Source organism: Camelus bactrianus, chromosome 6 (genome assembly GCF_048773025.1).
Source record: "Camelus bactrianus isolate YW-2024 breed Bactrian camel chromosome 6, ASM4877302v1, whole genome shotgun sequence".
Classification (NCBI taxonomy): Eukaryota; Metazoa; Chordata; class Mammalia; order Artiodactyla; family Camelidae; genus Camelus; species Camelus bactrianus.
Window position 1 is genome coordinate 19554193 of NC_133544.1, and position 15331 is coordinate 19569523.

The 15331-nt window shown below is 42.8% G+C and overlaps 1 protein-coding gene and 1 long non-coding RNA gene across 5 annotated transcripts in view; one reads left to right on the forward strand and one right to left on the reverse strand.

The window, feature by feature from the left end:
* The window catches only part of STON2 (stonin 2), a 139698-nt gene that overhangs the window by 117060 nt on the left and 7307 nt on the right, over positions 1 to 15331 (forward strand). For all 4 annotated transcript variants that reach the window (XM_074365177.1, XM_074365175.1, XM_074365176.1 and 1 more), the window contains 2 exons: positions 6473 to 8311; positions 14148 to 14350. In XM_074365177.1, coding sequence (XP_074221278.1) covers positions 6473 to 8311; positions 14148 to 14350 — 2042 coding nt within the window. The remainder of the gene's footprint in view (positions 1 to 6472; positions 8312 to 14147; positions 14351 to 15331) is intronic.
* Positions 1 to 15331, reverse strand: part of LOC123617103 (uncharacterized) — a 53007-nt gene that overhangs the window by 10353 nt on the left and 27323 nt on the right. Inside the window, exon 2 of the long non-coding RNA XR_006725171.2 lies at positions 14135 to 14288. This is a non-coding gene — a long non-coding RNA (uncharacterized LOC123617103). The remainder of the gene's footprint in view (positions 1 to 14134; positions 14289 to 15331) is intronic.

The following is a 15331-nucleotide window of genomic DNA, read 5'->3' on the forward strand; positions in this document are numbered from 1 at the left end:
GTCCTTGACAGGGATTCTGTCAAGTAGTGGTAAGTGGTAGTTTGATGAATTGGCTTCATCACTTTGGGGATATCTCTGACCAGCATCAGAGCATCCCTTCTTCAGGACAAAGCTAAGGACAGATAAACAGACTCAGACCCTGCAGCTCTCCTTTTTATCAGTGTATTATGATAGCTGAGTAGGTCTGAGATTATTTTATCCAAGTTAGAAGGTCCCTCGATAAGATTCAGATGACTAACTCCTTTCTCTCACCCATACACATTCACAGATGAGGAGATACATGCCTTGATGCCCCAAAGCTTCCCTGTATAAATGTCAATTCTTGTTTAGTTAACTTTTCTCCCACTGAACAACACTCCTAAAAAAAAAAAGTTCTTTGTCAAGATAACTCTTGCCAGTCTCAAAGGTAAATTAACAAGATTTTAACTTAATGAACAAGCATTTAGAAAATAAAAGAGTTGAAACATAGAGAACAAACTTATGGTTACCAGGGGATAAAGGAGGTGGGAAGGGATACACTGGGAATTCAAAAATTGCACTTCTTGGGGACGGATGGAAATGTTAGCTGTCTTGATCATGATGGTGTTTTCATGGGTGTATACAGCTATCAAAATTCATCAAATTGGACATCTAAAATACATGTCGCTTACTGTACCATACCACAATAAAGGTATTAAAAAAAAGTTAATGAATATTAAAAGTAGGGCTTGATTTTTAATTTCCTCTTGGGCAGTTGACCTAAACTCATTGAGACTCAGTCTCCTCGGCAAAATTGATGCAGGAAAATGGATGTGGGGCATGAGGAGGGCCCTGTCTTCGTGGTCTTGGTGGGGCCCCTGGGACCTGCCCCACCAGGTGGGGGTCCTTGGCTTCGCACAGGAAAGAATTCAAGTGCGAGCCACAGTTGAGTAAAGGTAGATTTATTTAGAAAGATACATACTGCATAGAGTGTACGGCAAGAGAAAGGCAAGGAAAGAGGTGTGGGAATTGGGTGCTCAGGTTAAAGTAAAAGTAGGTACACACTCCATAGACAGAGGGCAGGCTGTCTCCGAGGGGGAGGGAGTGAGAAAGGACGGCTAGGTGTGGTGTTGTGTTTTTATGGGCTTGGTAGCTTTACATGCCTACTGGTGGGACCATTCCAACTACCCTGGGGAAGGGATTAGGATTCCCAGGAATTGGGCCACCACCCATTCTTTGGCCTTTTGTGGTTAGCCTTGGGACTGTCATGGCACCTGCGGGCATGTTATCATGCTGTTACAATGAGCATATAATGAAGCTCAAGTTCTACTAGAAGTCAAACCTCCCACCAACTTAATCCTCAAGGCCAACTGGAAGTTGAATCTTCCACCATTTTGGTGTTAAATTGCTGTCATTCCTTGAGTGGCTGTGCCCTGCCCCCTTCCCTCCTGTCTCAAAATGAAGGGGTCATGTTTTAGTATTTCTAAAATCCCTTCAAGGCTGAGAAATGCCTACCATGCATCCAAGGCAGTAATACAGTTTTAAATATATGCATTTATGTAACAGTGACTGATGAGAAAGCTGCAATAACGCAAGGATATTTTGTTCTTGCCACTGCTAATAAATTCTGACAAAGAGCTCTCAGTAAGTTCTTTGCATTTTTCATTGCATTAACAAATTAGGTTAACAAAGGGGGGAGGAAAATGGCAGAGTATCTTCCTTATTCACAATATCATAGAAGATGTGACTCTTTTCCCCCCATAGTGCTAACTTTTTCATCAGTTTGGTGGCTTTGAATACCATTGTAATCATTTAATTTAATCTTTGGGGAACTTAAAATAGGTCGCAGTCTCACATTAGCAGAATCCACCATTTCTCTTCAGTTTGCATCAGTAAAGGTGCGAAGGAAGCTCTTAGGTACAGGAAATTCTCCTTGTGATGTAGGAAGAGAAACTAATCTCCATGCATGGCTTTTGTTTGGCAGCAGCCCAGCTCATAATACTGCAAGCAGTTTGGAGGTAGCAAGTGGAAGAGATGGTAATTAAAATAATGCTGGATTTTTGGTTTTATTCTAATGAGTCAATAAATTGGAATTGTCGATGATAGTTAATGTTGTTCTGAGGATAATTAGTTTTGCCTATTTCTTAGTGGAGACATTCACCAGCCTTTTTTCCCCTCCATGTTGGTTCCAGTACCAGCCACACCAGTCACAAGCTTCTTGGGAAAGATCTAGCTGCCGCTTTATCAACACAGACCACAGCTAAGCTGTTGGTTTTCTTTCTCTAAGGTTAATTAGTGGGAGGAATAAAGATATGTTTTGACCTTTAAAACTTCTTTGTAAGCAATACAGCATTTTTTAAAAGGAGAGAATACAGATTCAGAATTTTAAAAAGCACCTCTTGCCCCACATGAAACACTTGTTTTCACTTCAAAAAGCTTCTTAGTACATACATGCTTTATATCCTGAATATGTATCATTCTAGCAGCCACAGCAGTAGTTACAGCCACGGACATCTGCTGAACACTTTGATTTGCCAAACACAGTTCTAACATCTGTATTAAATCTTTCCAGCAACCCAATCGTGGTAGGTAGTGATGCAGGAAGACAGATGTGGGGCATGAGAAGGGCTGTGTCCCAGGTCTCGGTTGAGCCCCTGGGACGTGCCCCACCAAGTGTGGGTCCTTGGCTTCGCACAGGAAAGAATTCAAGAGCGAGCCACAGTTGAGTGAAGGCAGATTTATTCAGAGAGATACATTGAAAGGCAAGAGAAAGGCCACAAGGTGTGGGGGTTGGGTGCTCAGATTAGAAGTAGGTACACATTCCATAGACAGAATGCAGGCCGTCTCCGAAGAGGGAGAGAGAAGGGGGCGGCCACAGGCGCTGTGTTGCTAGTTTTTATGGGCTTGGTGGCTTTATATGCTAATAAGTAGAAGGACCAGTCTAAGGGGAAGGGGCTGGGATTCCCAGGAAGTTGTCCATTTTCCACTCTTTGACCTCTTGTGGCTAGCCTTGGGACTTCCATGGTGCCTGTGGGCATGTTATTCACCATGTTAATATATTACAATGAGCGTATAATGAAGCTCAAAATCTACTAGAAGTTAAATCTCTCATCATCCTGAGCCTCAAGGCCTACTGGGGTTTGAATCCTTCACCATTTTGATGTTAATTTCTGCAGCATTCCTTGAATGGCTGTGCCCTGCCCCCTTCCTGTCTCACTAGGATTTCAAATTTTCCTAGTTTCATAAGATGTGAAACGTGAGACACAGAGACATTAAACAGCTCACCCAAAGTCACACAGCTAATAAGCTGCAGATATGGAATTGAAACCCACGCAGTTCGACTCCACATCATAGGCTCTTGTTCACTTAACAATATATATCATGATCAGTTTCCATGTAAATAAACATACAGAAACAGCATTGTCTTGATTGTTACATGGAATTTTGTTTTAAGGGGATAACAGTTGATATACTCAGTCTCCCATTGTTGGACATTTAGGTTGTTTCCAATTTTTCCATGATACAAACATTACCATGGTAAACATACCACCATATACATCATTGCATGCCTGTCTTGTTCTTTCCTTAGATAGACTCCTATAAGTAGAATTCTTGGCTTCGTTTTTTTGAGACTTTTGTGCAAATACTCAAATTGCCTTCCAGAAAGATTTTTTTTTAACACTTAGGACATTTGAGTGTATGTTTCCCTGTATCACCAATAATGATGATGATTCTTTTCAAATCTTTGTCTCTCTGACACAGAGAGAATGATATTTATTGTTTTATAAGGTTAAGCTCCTTTTTCCAAATAGTTAATAGATATTTTATTTCTTCATTAGTGAATTGACTATACTTATCCTATTTTTTTTTTTGTAGTCATTTTTATTAAGGATACAGTGTCATTCTGTATTAAGGACATCAAGTTTTCATCACATATGATACAAATGTTTTCCCCCAGAAATTTTCCATACAGGTAAGTTGCTTTTTATATGTGAAAGTCTCAAAGAACATCCTTTAATGAAAGGAGGCTCAGAAAATATATGACCTAACCTTTATAAAAACAATTGAAGATGTCCTTCAGTGATAAAAGAAACAGAATTAAGAGCTCACAAATAGGGAATTCAATATTAATAGGGGATTTTTTTTTTAAAGTAGTATTTGGCAGTGCTTGGGTTCACCTCAAGAAATGCTTTATTTTTCTATGAAAATATGAACCACTATGACCTATGTGCACTATGGACCACTGTTGCCTTTCATCTATAAAAGTGTCTTAAGATTTTTTTTATTTCTTTTGTGTAATTATATGTGCAAGTATGATTTTGTAGAAAAACAAGTTCTCATTTTCAGAAATTTGACCTATATCCCACTGCCATCCCAAAGGATGGATTTTTAAAGCAGGTTGTAATCATGGAAGATGAAACTGCCTAAGGAGAGGTAATTTGGTAACAAAGTTTTCCAATACTTTTTATTGGCTATCAAAGAGAATATAGACTCTTTAGAAACAAATTCAGAAAATTTCCCTCCAAATTTAAAGACACTGCACTTAAATTGTGTTATGAGTCTAATGCTTCAAAACTGTCTAGAACTTGGTGTGGTTTCAAGTAACTTGCTTTAAAAACAGATTTATTGTAAGCAGACAAAGGCCTTTTTTCCCCTTCTTTTTTGGCTTAGAAGAGGAAGATGAGAAGTGCTGTTGGGGCGGGGGGCGGGGGGACAAGATTCCCAACAGAAGAGAATCCTTTGGCAGCAAGAATAAGCAACTTTGGCAGAAAGCCACCCTCCAAAGGAAAAGGACTCAGGGCACGTTTTAAACTAGGGAGTGGCAATGAGCTCCAAGGCAAAAAGGAGATCCCTGGTACAAGGGATGGGTCAGTGCCAGACTGTTTGGGTGGAAACACTGCTTACAGAAACTCCGTAGAGCTGCCTTATTAGAAAGTGATGCATTTTGAGATACACCCCTCTCCCAGTTCTCTGGGGAGGATTAGTTACCATTCCAAGGAAGTGATTATATTTTACTCCGGGCCACATTGTTCCCTGTAGTCTTCATTACAGTAACAACAACAACGCACGCCGTCATGGTGGCAGTAGTAATAATAAATAAAATATAAGTATTGCAAATCTAGGTTGTTTCCTGACCCCTTCCCTCCATTTTCTAGAAGATAAATCATTTATGCATCTACAAAAGTGGATTAATGATTAATTTGAAGAAGAGTCTCATCTTTCATTTTAAAATGCTGTGAAGTTCTTTTGTGGTGCTGTACATATAGAAAATACCTTTTGCTTATTCTATTTCTGGGGTGAGTGTGGGCATGTATGCATGCATGCTCATGTATTTAGCCTACATTTTCAGAATGACGATTTTCAGTAGAGGTAATTGCTATTTGTTTGAATAAATATTCTTTGAAAGATGGATGACAAGCCAGCCATCCCACCCATGTGTCATTACGTGTGCAGTTCTGTGTGACATTGCTGATTTGGTGTGGTTGGATATGATATTCATGAAGGTTTAGCAGGATGGTCTGAAAACTCAACCATCTGACTTAACCATTTGCATATCCATTTCTCTTTGATTCCAAATTTCTGGTAGTAGAAACCCTGGGTTGAATGGTGGCAGAGATCCCCATACACATTCCTCCAGAGACAGAATAGAAGAATTACTCCAAAGCAAAGTTTCTTTTCTCACTTACTCAGTCAACAACCCTTTACTGAGTATTTACTATATGCCAGGCACCTACGTGTTTCCTGTGCCACTTCTTCATCAGAATCCACTCCTCCTTGACTTGAAGGACTTCGTTCCCCTTCCCTGCCCATAACCCCGGCTGACACACAGGCTCTTTACTGAAAAGGTTTGGATATTTCCTGCATCGAAACTCAAGTCCTGTGTCTCCTTCCTTGAAGGCCCTGCTCGGGTGGAGTTTTATTTGTAATAATCTTTTTTCTTCCATAAAATAAATAAACCCCAAGATGGAAGTATTTTAGAGAAAAAAGAAGAAATTAATTTCATGAGCATTTTCTCATCTTACTACATACTTTTTTTTATGGATTTATGTTATTTATTTAACATTTTAATGGCGGGGTATTATTCCATTGAATGCCTGAGTTTCTGAACATTCACTCAAAACTTGGTTTACAATTTGGATTTATTTCCTTAGGGGGAAACTACAAGTCATTGTTCATGAACATTTGTAAGACCCTTAATACAAACTGCCAAACCATTTTTAGAGAGTTTGTAGCAACTCTCTTCGAGAAACTTCTATGAAATAAAGGGAGAATGTATAAGAGTTAAATTGCCAGGGTCCTAGTGGGACTTCTGTATTGACAGACCCATTTGTATTCTTACTGCTTTTAACGTATGGCCCTACTGGTGTGCTTCTTACAAAACCAAGCACTTGAGACAGGTAATGAGCTGCTTTGGAATTCACTGGATTCCAGATAAAATTCTAGTCACCCCTCATTCCCATACCTCTAGAGGCCTTGAATAGCAGCCCCTCACATGTTCTCCTTTTCCTTGTAGACAATTCTTCCTCTCTTCAGGAAGATGAAGAGGTAGAGATGGAGGCCATCACCTGTCAGGCTAGCAGTCCAGCCATGAACGGCCATCCTGCCACTCCAATGACCTCTGCTCGTTTCCCCACCTGGGTCACTTTTGACGACAATGAAGTCAGCTGCCCTTTGCCACCAATCACCTCTCCTCTGAAGCCGAAAACACCACCTATTGCATCTGTGATCCCAGAGGTACCTTATAACTCAACTGCGTCCTTTAAGAAGAGGGAGCGTCCCAAGAGCACGTTGATGAACTTCTCCAAAGTTCAGAAGCTGGACATTTCCTCCTTGAACCATCCACCTTCCGTGCCTGAGGCTCCACCGTGGAGAGCAACCAATCCTTTCCTGAATGAGACTCTACAGGATATTCAGCCCTCCCCTATCAACCCGTTCATTGCTTTCTTTGAGGAGCAGGAGAGGCGCTCCCAAAACAGTTCCATTTCTGGTACCACGGGCAAAAGCCAAAGAGATTCCCTCATTGTCATCTACCAGGATGCCATCAGTTTTGATGATTCAAGCAAAAACCAGTCACACTCAGATGCTGTTGAAAAACTCAAACGACTCCAAATCGAGGATCCTGATCACTTAGGTAGTGCGACACTTCCTGATGATGACCCCGTAGCCTGGATTGAATTAGATGACCACCCATCAGGCTCTGCACCGTCCCAGCCCAGGGATGGGTGGCCCATGATGCTAAGGATCCCTGAGAAGAAAAACATCATGTCCTCTAGGCACTGGGGACCCATCTACATCAAACTGACGGACAGTGGTTACCTGCAGCTGTATTACGAGCAGGGCCTAGAAAAACCATTCCGTGAGTTCAAGCTGGAGCCTTGCCATGAGATCTCAGAACCACGGCTCCAGAACTATGATGAGAATGGCAGGATCCACAGCTTGCGGATAGACCGCGTCACCTACAAGGAGAAGAAGAAATACCAGCCTAAGCCTGCTGTGGCCCACACAGCGGAGAGGGAGCAGGTGATTAAGCTGGGTACCACTAGTTACGATGACTTCCTGAGCTTCATCCGTGCAGTTCAGGACCATCTCATGGTTCTGCCGGTGTCATCCATGGACTTGAGCACAGTTGGCCTGAACTACCTTGAAGAGGAGATTACAGTGGATGTCAGAGATGAATTCTCTGGCCTTGTGAGTAAAGGAGACAACCAGATTCTCCAGCACCATGTCTTGACACGGATCCACATCCTGACTTTCCTCTCTGGCCTTGCGGAGTGCCGCTTGGGTCTCAATGACGTCCTCGTCAAGGGGAACGAAATTGTCTCCCGGCAAGACATCATGCCCACCACCACCACCAAGTGGCTCAAGCTGCACGAGTGCCGTTTTCACGGGTGTGTGGACGAGGATGTGTTCAACAGCTCACGGGTTATCCTGTTCAACCCTCTGGACGCCTGCCGGTTTGAGCTAATGCGGTTCAGGACGGTATTTGCCGAGAAGACCTTGCCTTTCACGCTCAGGACGGCAGCAAGTGTCAATGGGGCCGAGGTGGAGGTGCAGAGCTGGCTGCGGATGTCCACCGGCTTCTCCTCCAACTGCGACCCTCTCACTCAGGTTCCCTGTGAGAATGTGATGGTTCGCTACCCGGTGCCCAGTGAGTGGGTGAAAAACTTCCGCAGGGAAAGCGTCCTGGGGGAAAAGTCTTTGAAAGCCAAAGTGAACCGGGGGGCAAGTTTTGGCTCCACTAGTGTCTCTGGCTCTGAGCCTGTCATGAGAGTAACTCTGGGAACGGCCAAGTACGAACATGCCTTCAACTCCATTGTGTGGAGGATAAACCGACTGCCTGACAAAAACTCAGGTGGGTAGAGATTTCTCTAATGTGAAACAGCCGCCTGGTGGCCAAAAAGCTGGGATCAAATTTCCACATTCTGTTCCCCCATGAAATGCTGGTGTTTGTTGTGTCAGGAATGGTGATGGGGAGGGTGGGGACGGGGTGGGGGGACCAGAAAAGCAACGATAATAGGCACAGTAAGTAACAAATATGCATGACCCAGTTCACTCCATCTTTTTACTCCCTTATCATCACACTTCTTCCATAAAACAATGCATTACTCTTCTCAGCTGAGCTACTCTGCAGATTTCCAGGGCAGCTTATGAATTTGTATTATTTTCTGACTCATTAAAGTATTATCTGGTGTTGGAATCCTTTCCCAGATCCTAGAAGGTTTCTGGGTTTTGTCTTTCTAACTGTGCCCTGAGTATAGATAAAAGGGCCAGTTTATGGCCAATCATGTGTATAGTACAGGTGAGGAGTTAGATTTATGGTTCCAGACACCCTGGGCAAGGCCTGTCAGTCGCAACCTCCCAAGCTCAGAGCTGGGATTTGGGGATGGGGAAGGGTCCTCTGATCAGACTGATGATCCATTCAGGACATGAAGGTCCAAAAGGGCTGAAATCCTATTAGGTAAAAAGGGAAGGAATGTTTAATTTAAACAAAAGAGACAGTTTATCAGCCATAGCTGGCCTGCTCACAGCTGTCAGGGGTGCTCGTGTGCATGTGTGACCCAGACGGCAATTGCATTCCCCATGGGTCTGCTGAGATTTGGTGAAATGACAAAACTAGGGAGTAATCAAGCCAGTTCTAACAATTTTATTTCTTAGGGTAAGTCTGGGTGAGCCCAAGGGCAGGCAGTAAGCCGAGGATCCTGTGATCCCTTAAACCACTTCCCTTCTTGTTTATAATACACTTTGCCCATCTATGAACAAAAGTGGATATCCTGACCAGCCAAAAAAAATTAGGTTTGGAAAAGCACTCGATTGAAATGTCTTTCTCATATGTAGATATTTTCCTTTCCACTCTCACTGTTAAGTCCTAACAGTATGTTTAGAGTCTTCATGTCCTGCTCTGAGCGTGGAGTGGCCGTGTTACCCGACGTGTAACACGAGGCGACGGCTAGAGGCAATACGATCCGGGCAGCTCTCCGGGCAGGCCAGGCAGTGGACACACAGCAGGGCTTGCTGTGTCAGACACGGAGTGTAGCGGTGCAGACTGGAGAGACAATTGGACCTCTGTGTTTGAGGCTGGGTTTGCCTCCCCCCCGTTTCTAAACTGACAGAATTTTTAAGACAAAGTCTCCTCTCTGTGCTTGCTTATTCGTGTCCCTGCAATCAGCACTGTGTTCTCCTGGTGATAGCATGGTGAGTTCTGCCTCCGCCCCAGGGCCCACCTGAACTGATGGCAGAAAGGAGAAACCCTCAGTTGTCCTTTGGCACAGATGCCCTTGAGAAGAGGACTGAGGTGACTGGGAGAAAATTACCATTTAACCTGGTAGAGACTTGACATCAGAAAAGACAAGGCCTCAGGTTTATTAGAATTTTTAGCTCTTCAATTTACTAAGCACGGATTCAGATCGCTTTGTTATGGAATAACTGGGTTTTTAAGCTGGAAAGGATCTTGGGGATAGCTTAGTCACTCTTCATTCCACGCATGAGAAAATTAAGGACTGGGAGTGACATGACTTGTCTGAAGTCACATCTAGGGGTCTTCTTCCTCAATTGCACAGCTGCTTCTTAGTAGATGACACAAAACAGACACAAACTTGAAGTTGTTCCCAGTATAAGAACAGAGATCTGCAGTCTTCTCAGGGTGTACACACAGACCTCATGTGTTTCAAAGTTCTTTCTCTCAAATATTTCAAAGTACCATAGGAGGGGCTTTTGATTATAAGCAGCAAAGACTGACTGGCTTCTTTCAGCACAAATAATAAGAAAATAAATTTTTGGAAAGATTAGGTAGCTCTGAGAACTGAAGGCACAAGCAGGCTTCAGAAAGCCCCGCTCTTGACAGCAGGAACTGGGGACGTCTCCTCAGGATGCCGCCACTGGGACAAATCATCATGAGCCATTTTCTGTCCTTGTGCCACTTGGCTTAAGAGCTGAAGCGAGGACGGGCATTTGACCGACATGACCACCAAGATGTCATGCAGTGCTGGGGAAGATTCTTTCTCCAAGGAAAAAATACAAGTAAGATTTTTAACAGAAGAAAGGGGGAATGGTTGCAGGGCAGGGAATGAATAAATAACAAGTCCTCAGCAATCACTTTCCGCACTTCTCAGCGGGGCAGTGTTCAGGAGGCTTAAGGCCAAGTAAATGAAGTTTAAATACATACGTATTTCCAGATTACTGGAACCTTATTTGTGAACGATTTTTCAAATACAGGATGGCATAAGGATATCTGGGGATGGTTCTCAATTAATCCTCCCTCCGACCCATTACTGTTTTTGCTGTCATGGTTATGTATTTTTGGAAGTGAAACCCCTCAAAAGAGCTGCTTATTCTACTTATGGCCAATGGTATGTATTTCTGTATCGGTTCAGGAAATTAATAGCACGTTTTTCTGGAAACCCAAGATGTACAGGATCCGAATTCCAGGCAGACTGCAGATTCTTACCATTGCTGGTCTTCTCTGTGCCCAGTCTCCGCCCTCCCCATCCAGTGCTCCATCCATGAAACCAGAGAATTGACGATGATCTGTTATTAATTGCTCCTCCTCTGAGCTCTTCTGTCTTGGTCCTGAGACAGCCTTGGGAGGGTGCCTTTTACAGGCTAGTTTTCATAACCCTAACAGCTCCATTTACAGTAAAAGAGGACTGCACATCTACTCCCGCCTGCAGTGGCCCTACAACCCTAGCCCCCAGCAGGCTGGACGGTCAGACCGCGGGGCAGCCCAGGCCAGCAGGTCGGCACCCTTGGCTTGGCCAGCATCTCAGTCCTGCAGCCACAGCAGGTTGATCCCAGTCAAGCCACCGAAAGACTAACAAACTGCCACTGGATTCCAACATGGCTCCTGCCAGCAGGGCCCTCTGTCTGTGCTCTCCCAGGACCCCTCCCACCCTAATCCCAACAGCTTTCCTTAATCCTAGAAGGCACCAGAACAAGTCCTCCCTGGAAACAAAACATTCTATCCTGCATAGGTAGCTTTCTTTGCTGGAATTCCAGTTCTCATTAGACCAGGTGAAGAGAAAACAATTCCAGTATGATTCCCCTCTTACGGAAAACAGAAATCTGAGTTAATTTTTATTTCTTTAGAAGTATAGTTGATTTACAATGTTTCAGGTGTACAGCAAAGTGATTCAGTTATATACATATATATATATATACCTATATATATCTATATCTATATCTATTCTTTTTCAGATACTTTTCTGTTACAGGTTATTACAAGATATTGATGACAGCTCCCTGTGCTATACAGTAGGTCCTTCCTTGTTGTTTATCTATTTTAGTTACTGTATGATCCAGCAATCCCATTCCTGGGTATATATCTGGAGAAAACTCTAACTTGAAGAGAAATCTGAATTTTAATGTTAAATTTTCTCAGCTTTATCAAGGAAGATGACACAATGCATGGGCTCATTAGTTCGCTACCATGAATTAAACTTACTAGGTTTCAAAAACTGCATTTCCCTGTCTGTCCACCAGCTCTACACATGCATTACTGATGCTCGGATTCAAGAAAGAATTTCACAGAATACGCTTTGGTGGAGTGAGAAAAGGAGGGAGGTCAGTTCTGTGGAAAATAATGGTTTCTCAATATTCCAACAATGTGTAAAAAAAAGGTAATTAGATAAAAAATTTTCAGGTTGCTACTGAATTAAATTAACAAACTCCTCTATATACTTTGTAGTGATCTAAATCTATAGCAATATATTGAGAGGAGTCTAGTCATAATTTGGAGCCAATGAGATGACTTTTATTCCCAATACTATAATTTAATGGCTGTGTGACCTCAGGCAATTTACTTAAACCTCTCAGAGAAATCTGTTTCCTCTTTTATAAAATAGGATTATTAATACCTAGCTCATTAAGAATGAAATTAGATAATGCTTTTAAGTAGTTAGCACCGTCTCTGGCCTGTAATAAATGTTCAGTAAGTGATGGCTATGTAATTATATCTGTGGTACACAATTAAAAAAACAAACTGAATGGGTTCATTTTCAAACAGTGTAATTTTTACTATTACATGTATCTAACTTAAATTCCTTTCTAAAATCACTGCAATTTTTTCAATTAATTCACCGAAGTATTATACTTTAGAAAGAACCACTGAAATATGTTACATTTATGAAACAGAGCAAAACAAACACTTCACTCTGTAATGTTTTCCTTGGAGAGCGGGTGTGTATGTCCTCACTCTCTGAGATTAAAAAGTCCTGCCCAGACCAATAAAGGAAATGGGAATTGTTTATTCGGGGAAAGTCAGATAACTAAGGGCTGTTGCAGTTACATAATGAAGTCAGAGCCATGTCACGTTGAGTTGACTCCATATTGAGTTGCTTTATGGGGGTTCTTACAACTTCCTTTCTCTCCACCCCTGTCACACTGCAAACCTTAAGGTCTGAGGACTGTGAGGTTATGACTCAGATAAATCAGTTAAGAACATGAGGGAGGTCAGACTGCTGGGTCCAGTTCTTAGGGCTGCCACTTTCTAGCTCTGATCTTGGGCAAGTTCACCTTACCTCCCGAAGCCTTTGTTTCCTCATCTGTAGGATGTTAATAATTAGGACCTCAAGGGACTGGAGTGAAGATGCAGTGAGAGAATCTGCATAAAGCATTGAGCAGTCCTTGGCACAGAGTTCTCAACAAACGCTTCCTGCTGTATCTGATGAGTGATGAAGATGCAGCTTCAATGGTGACAGTCATAGAACTAAGCTCTGACTCGGATAATCTAGTAGAAATACTCAAAGGAAGATCACACCGTACATTTGCCTGTGGAATATAGTAGAACTAGCCATAGGTTTATGGAGTCAAGTAGCAGTAAAGGGCGATGCCTGGCACTGTCCAGCCCACCCTTTCCTACCACCCCCAGACTCCCCACTTCTCAGATGAGGATCTGAGGCCTGGAGAGAACAAAGGACTTGGGTGGGCTCTCTGCCACCGAGGAGAGCTGCAGCTCGAGCCCAGGTGTCCTATTTTCTGTGTTCTCTCCAGCGTTCCCTGGGCTTCCCTCATGCACAGGCGCTGTTTAGTCTAAGGGCTTTGTCATTTACATATGCCATTCACCCAAAAAGCATTTTTCTAAAAAAAGTATGACATTCTATTAAGAAATTCCCATTCCTGGGGGGAGGGTATAGCTCAGAGGTAGAGTGCATGCTTAACAGGCACAAGGTCCTGGGTTCAATTCCCGGTACCTTCATTAAAATAAATAAATAAATAAACCCAATTGCCCCCCTCCTAAAAAAAAAAGATCAAAAAAAATTTTTTTTTTCAACCTTCCTTCAGTTCATCTTTCAAAGGAAATGGATGACTTTGTTCCAGGCGGCTGTCTTTGATGTTTTATTAGGTGCTAATAGGTACTGATCCATTTTATTCCTTTTGTCAATCTACAACCTCCATTTCTTAGTATTTGTGTTGTGTTCACACAGCACTCTGATCTGAGCAGGCAGAAGGACCTGTTTCCCAGGCCATGGGTTTTACTGCTAGGATACCAGGCTACTGTCATCAGACAGCGTGATATCAAAGGGTCTGAGGCACATGGAGTGTGACTGCTGCTGCAGCAAATCCTCTGCTCAGCACTGGACCCTCTTAAAGACTGCCAGGCCTCTTTTATTTGGAGGCTCTCCCTTATTGAGGCTTTTTTCCCCACCTTCCCCCCAAAGAACCTGAATTCCTGATTCTCTACCTTTCTTTCATAGCCTCTGGTCACCCACACTGTTTCTTCTGCCACCTTGAACTTGGCTCTGACCGGGAAGTGCCTTCCAGATTTGCCAATCACGTGAATGTCGAGTTCAGCATGCCTACGACTTCTGCCTCCAAAGCTGCCGTAAGATCCATCTCTGTGGAAGACAAGACCGATGTCAGGAAGTGGGTCAATTATTCCGCACACTACAGCTACAAGGTAGCCTCTGGAGGCATCTGGCTGATGCTTTCAAGTCTATTTGTTCACCCCATACCCTCCCCCCTCTCATTCCTTTCAGCAGTGCCTGTCCAGGGTGCAAGGTCTTCTCTCACCTCCTCAGAGGCAGTTCACCATGCATAGCTGTGATGAATCTGCTCTGAGTTAAACGAATGATCTCGCTAGTGGGCAGGAGAAAGGCTAGAAAAATAATAGAGGCTGATGGAAGAAGAGAATATAATGGCTTTCAGTCATCATGAACAACAACAACAAAAGAGTAGTGGGGGGAAGGATTATTTTACTCATTCATCGTATAATTCACGTTGCAGGGGAGTGGAGGGAAGGTCAGGAAAGTGCTAAACCGAAGTATATACTGCCACAGGCACTGGTGAAGTGGATCTGAGTGAAGTTAAAGACACATGTGACCTGGTCACTGGGCTGTAACAGGACAAAACTCAAAAGCCAAGCAAGTTTCTCTAACAGTAATGGGATCAGGGCTGTGAAGGAGGAAGTGAAGTTGCAAAGTTCTGACATAAATAGTGATTATATCCTAAGGAGTTAGAAATTCAACAGGAGAAGATTAAATGCCAAAGATGGAAAATGGGGGTTTACTGAAGAAGGGTTTGGCCAAGTGGTTTAGTAATTTTCTACTCATAATAATACCCTTAGAATTATACGGTTATTTATTGTTCTTTAAATATTTCCTTAGTTGTGTGATCTAAAACATTAAACCACCCAAAAGAACAAATACTCCATCTTGTGGCCAGGAAAAAAAAAAAAACCACAGCACTTTCCTCAGACTTGACCCTGTTTTGTCGTGAATTGTTCCCCTCATCATAAAAACCCAAAGTGGTACTGAGAGGAGCAGCTTTAATTATGAAACTGCCTAGCTCAAAGGATTCCCTGCCTGATTTATCAAAAGCTTCAGGTGAGGTGCGTCCCATTCAAGGCAAGATTAGTTTATTAATCCTTTTATTGTTACAG